The sequence below is a fragment of the Dama dama genome, chromosome 14 (assembly GCF_033118175.1).
Source record: "Dama dama isolate Ldn47 chromosome 14, ASM3311817v1, whole genome shotgun sequence".
NCBI lineage: Eukaryota > Metazoa > Chordata > Mammalia > Artiodactyla > Cervidae > Dama > Dama dama.
Genome location: NC_083694.1, coordinates 57,438,284 through 57,444,364, shown reverse-complemented (window position 1 = coordinate 57,444,364; position 6,081 = coordinate 57,438,284). Strand labels below are relative to the sequence as shown.

Below are 6,081 nucleotides of genomic sequence, written 5' to 3'. Positions count from 1 at the left end.
ACCAGGAGGACTAATGAGACATTTAAGAGGTACAATCTGACAGGCCTCTGTTCCACTCCTGATCAGTACAAGAAAAGTTATTGCTTTTAAAATTCAGAAAAGAGAGGATAAACCTGTGATATGTCTGCTCAAGTTTCATCCCTCTAGGCAAAGACCTGCACCCATTAGGAGGAAGGTATCATGAGGAGGAAATAAGGAACAATCTGTGGGGATACATTTTGCCTAGTAGTAGTCTAAATGTTACATATACAGTCATTTAATTGACAGGTATTGCCATATATATGGCCATGAGAAGAGATGTTTTTTTTATCAGAACATATGAGTAACAGTACTGCAGTAACACGATACTTTTGTCAAGAAGTCTTTTGCTGCAGTAAGAAATGAACTGAGCTCAGTCTTTGGTTTCTACTATGGTCCTGTGGAATGACAGATTAAGGAAGAGTTTGCACCAGACACCACCTAAATGGAGTTGAGAAGTACCTGGAAATACTATGCTCTAGGCAGAAGAGCTACTGCAGGAAAGTTTCAGTATGCAGAATCTGGAAATGCAGGAAGTGACTGAAACAGCACCGAACTCCCGTCACAGCAAGATGGGATGAGGTTTGGTGATCAGTGTGTAGAACAGTCCCCAGAGAGCATTTAAGAAACTGGGAGACAACTTATAAAGATTCGATAACATTGCTGTGAACAAGAGAAAGAAAACAAGTCTTTGAGTAGCTGCCAAGTACTTAAAAGGCTCCAGTGTGAAAGAATCTCCAATTTCATGGAATTAAGGTATTTATCTACAGGATAGCAAAGATTCACAAAGGTCAAAGTAAGTGAAGAATAAAGAGGTCATGCCCAAAATGAAGACAAATATTTTAGTCAAGAAGAATGTCAAATCTTTGCTTTTACTGTATAATGGAACTTTGTATTGTACTCCATTAAGTTCTTTAGGTCACATATTTAAGTGAAATTTTCATTCCTGCAGAATCATCACAACAAAAAGCACAAAAAAACACCTCGACATTTTTGACAAAACAAATTCCAACTTCATAAATATTTAAATAAATCAAACAAAATGCTATTTCAAACTCCAAGAATTAGGCTGATCATAATTCTTTGAGACCAATAACTTCCCATGAGTTCTGTAACAGAAGTTTAGAGGGCAGAGAATCATATCTTGGTTTCCTCATCAATTTTTTATCTAATCTGTACCAGAAATAATAACCAAGTAAACACTGGTTCCTATATAACCATTTTCCATAAATTAAAAATTTAACAGAAATATAAGACAAAGTTTATACCAAACAGAAAAATAAAAGCATTTCCTGAAATCTATGCTTATAACCAAGAAAATTTAGTTGTGAATAAGTTCTCTACTCAGTTTTGGGGTACATCAAACACTCAATTTCATGTGAAAAGTGGTACACGATGATTTTAATGTTAAAGAAGCCCTCGACTGAAAAGTTAAAACAATTTCTGACTACCATGGTGTGAAGTACAGCAGAGATTAAGGTATTCTGGTTCCAAAAGGCTTATGACACCAAGAACTTACTCGGCTGACTGGTGACCGAGACAAATGACACCTGGCTGTTAGGGATAGGGTTGCGTTCAAAGCATGTGGACAAATTTAGTTCATAGGCACCTTCGCTGACATCCTGAAAAATGTCATAATCTGAATGGACTATAGGAAATGAAATCTTTTAAATGTCTTGGTGATAGCTCCCACAAAATTATGAACAATGTAGCACTGTACATATAAATAAGACAAATTTTAATTCTGAAAAGATACCAAAAGTTTGTTAGAAAGGCCTTGTTATCTAGTATAGATGCTAATAGGAAGCCTCAGAAGGACTGCTTTGTAAGATTCTAGTTTCTCATCTCCCCAAAGATTCCCTTGTCCAGATTCTTCAGCCGCAGAACTGGCCCACTGTTATTTAAGCTATACACAGTGAAGAACATGATATCTTTGTAGATCAACCTCTTTCCCCACCAACACCAGGGACTGCTCAGCTACCTATCAGAATCACCATTATTTTGGACTTAAGTACCAAACTTAAGTATGTTTTCTGGCATCAAATCACTGATATGACACAAGATGGTGTTGCACTATTTTCCTGTGGAAAGGTCCCTGAGCTAGGATGCAGCAGACATGGGAATTTAAGCTGTGTGACCACAGGCAAGTCAGTCAGTCTAGGTTTCAAATTTCCTAATCTGACATCCTTTCTACATCAAAATCCTACAAATCTAAGTCTTTAGGGCTAGACATAGTCTGACTGCAGGCAGAAGTCTCTAGTCACCCCTATGCCTTGAAACGGACAACGGGCATCTCAAATGTGTGAGAGTGAGAGGGAAAAGGCATGGTTCAGTGCGGCGGGCATGGCCCTCTTTCGACTTCCCATGGTTTGTTTCTGGACAGGAGAGGGGTACTGACTACAAGCCACTGGAGTTAAAACCTGAGTAGCTAATAGTAAAGTCACTCTGTCTCTTCTAATCCTAAGGAGTTTATGACCAGGAGTCTCCTGTGTGTTCTCAACCCTCCACGCCCTCAATACATACCTCAGGCTCCCACTGCCCCCTTAACATTCCTTGGGGACTGCCACTACTTCTAATAGATTAACCTTAACACCAAAAATATGGGGAGGGGACGGCGGTTTTTCTAAGTGTAGTAGATGTCAACCCCTCTTTTGACGATAAAATACAATTACTCCTAAACCATGAGCATTTCCCTATCTTTTCAACATTTCTTACTGCTACTCCTGCCCATATTCAGAAACCTATTTACTCATTTTCAAATGATCTATTAAATTTGTTTGATGCTTTGAGCTATTTCAGTTAATCACCAAACAAAGCCCACCTTATGGGAGAAGGTAGGGAAGCATATTGGCAGATTGGCTGTCCTAGTCAAAGTCAAGTAGTCAAACTGTACAAGCCTCTCAAAGGTTCATTCCTTCACTCTTCTAATTTAAATAAGATCTTAACTATTCATTACCAAACAGGCCTCTGTCAAAGTGTGCTGACACTCATTAGTTTGAGACAGCTCTGTCTTAAATGATCTGGTCATTTGCAAAGAGAAAGGACTCTGAAAGAACCTTCATAACACAGTGATTCCATAATCCCCATCTAACTGGCAAAGTGTAAAATCAGTCACCATCAGGTTACCCAGTGTTGGCAGGGTTCTTGCTGGTAGTGTTGTGCTGAAAAATGAGAGAGAGTTACAACCTGACGGACTAAATATGTAAAGATTGCTGCTACCATACCAGATTCACTCTTTCTGGAACCCAGTGACTGTCCATCTGGAGAAGTGAAGGGTAGAACTCAAACTTGCCTTTTTCTCTGAATAATCATTCAAAATGAGTTTTCTTCTTTAGAAACAAATTGTGGATAATTACAAAAACCTATATGAGAAACAGGTGTTCCAGTTCATATCACAGTTGAGTATCATACATGACATTTAACTGTCAAAGTGATATTTAACTGTTAATTGACCCTTCATATAACTCTTTGACTGCCTTCTCCAATAAAGCTGTCTGATACAAAACCCCCAAAACCCAAATGGGAAACCTGTTCTTTCTGGGTCAATGATCGGTGATGTTTTCAGATTACATTTTTTTTTGTTAATTAGTATACCATCACTGTTATAGATATATTAGAATTAAAGGTGAATCTGGATTTGAGATTTTTACTGTATTAAAAATGCTCTAAGGTTTTTAAACCAAAACACTCAATAGTTAAGAGACTTTGGGTTTGTTTCATGATCACTTCATCCTAAGAAGGAAGTTTTAACGATTAATACTCTACATTTAAATGCACTCTGATATTTACTCTCATTTCACCCCCTTCCTCAGTAGACATTTTGCTGACTGACTGACTGAGCAGAACAGAGGAGACATTCCTTATTGTAGGAGGAAAGAAAGGAACTAGGAGCCAGCTCTACCACTTAATGTCAAAGCAGGAGGCCTTAGAAGAGGGGCTAGGAGGGTGAGAATCTAGTCACACGCAGCAGGCCTGTAATTCACACCTCTTTTTCTGATTTTACCACTAAGAAATGCTTCTGTATTGGATTTTTTTTTTAATTTGGGGATAAGTCTTGTATTTTACCACAAAGAAATTGGTATCGTTCACATTCTTTAATTTTACCTTTCATTCTCTTCTCCTGATGGTTTACACTAAGAGCTAAACAGAGTTTCCTATAATAAAATGGACTTCAGAGAACATCACGCTCTATAATGCAGGCTTCCCTGGTTGCTCAGATGGTAGAGAATCTGCCTGCAATGAGGGAGACCTGGGTTCAATCCCTGGGTTGGGAAGATCCCTGGACTAATGGCTATCTACTCCAGTATTCTTGCCTGGAGAATTCCATGGACAGAGGAGGCTGGCCCCTCAGGCTATACAGTCCATGGGGTCACAAAGAGTTAGACATGACTGAGTGTTTCACAAGTGTGAGTGCATGCTCTATAAAAGCTTAAACAATATCACTGTTTAGCTACTGTAACATTAAGGCTCCAGAGAACTATGATGACTGCAGAGATGGCTCAGCTAGTTTCAACAACTAGTCTCTAATTTTCTTGTTAAGTCTTCAAGAAACTGCCTACACTGAAAGATAGTTTCATCTTTTTTTTTTTTTTTTTTTAATGTAAAAGGGTTCACATGACCAAAGATTCATGGTGTGGATTTTTTCAGTGATCCTAGTATTTCAAAGAATTAATGACGGCAATGATTGAAGCCGTAGATTACTTCTATGGTATAGAAGTTTTCAAATGAGGAAAAGCAGCCTTAAAAGTCAGATATCCTCTTTCTGGAGACAGAGCTGCAACAATTTTTTTCTAACTAAATATGGATCACAAAACAGTTTTTCAGCTTACATTTATCAGTCATGATATATACAAGAAAAACATTTATAGAAACATAGAAACTAAAAAGTCCTTTAAACTTCTACATTGAACAAAGGTAAACAAAACTCTGAGAAAAATAAACATCATCCATGAAAATGATAATGAATGTTAGAAATCAATACTTACACAACAAAGGGGACTGTGAGCATAATAAATCTAACAAAGGGTTTCACAGAAAGACAAAGGCATCAACTTTGTCTAGAAACTTTGTCAACAAAATACTGTTTTTGTCTCAATACCTCCTTCTAGGTTTGGCTTGGGAAGTCACCATGCCCTAAGCCTCTGGTTGATTTTTCCCTCCCCACTGCCCTCATGTCTCCACCTTTTTCACACTGGGGTACCAGTGCAGGAGGCTCTTGGATGTGGCGAGCCTTGCAGCAGCTCCTAAGGCAGCAGTGGCTGTGCTTCGAGGAATGTAGAGCTTCTGGGAAATCTGGTGCTCAGGAGACAAAATCAAAGAGAGCTGGTCCACGGCTCCCTGACTTGTATCTTTGAACACTGTAATAGCAGAGCTACTAGAAAAATCTTCATTCTCTAGGCTCTTTGGGGAGCCTTCCACTGAAAAAGAAAGAAAACAAAGGTCTTTTCAGGAGGTCCTCACACTCTCCCAGTCTACATCTTTACTAACATCTGTTACAATGATCTTATGATCTGTTGTTGTTGTCACTGTTGAATTGCTAAGTCATCTGACTCTTTTGCAGTCCCATGGACTGTAACCTGCCAGGCTCCTTTGTCAAGTGATTTTCCAGGAGAGGGCAGCCATTTCCTTCTCCAGGGGACCTTTCTGACCCAGGAATTGAACCCACGTCTCCTGCATTGGCAGGCAGACTCTTTACCACTGAGTAACAAGGAAACCCCATTTTATGGTTAGGTGGCGAAATTACCAAAGGCAAATCAAGAGAGAATGAAGCTCAGAAACCAGTCAACAAATGGAAAGGAAATGAGGATGGGGGATCATGCATCGAGATAAATTCTTGTCAGAGTGAGGTCAAAGGAGGAGGAAGGTCAGAGTGAGGTCAAAGATGAGAGGAAAAACATGTATTTGTGAACAAGGAAAGGGAGATCTCTTCCTAGGACATCATAAAAATAAACTGGATATAATTCCAATTCCAGGAAAGAATCCTTAAGCTCTCCTACTTCCTTCCAGCAGTGAGCAAAATAGTGTCCCACAGGCCTTCTCTATTGCCAAAGTCATTCCAATTCC

At 39.1% G+C, this 6,081-nt stretch overlaps 1 protein-coding gene across 1 annotated transcript in view; it reads right to left on the bottom strand.

Moving 5' to 3' along the window:
- Window positions 1-5,187: 5,187 nt before the first annotated feature.
- Window positions 5,188-6,081, bottom strand: part of TDRD5 (tudor domain containing 5) — an 80,449-nt gene continuing 79,555 nt past the window's right edge. The window contains 1 exon segment of the mRNA XM_061159810.1: window positions 5,188-5,435. Coding sequence (XP_061015793.1) covers window positions 5,188-5,435 — 248 coding nt within the window.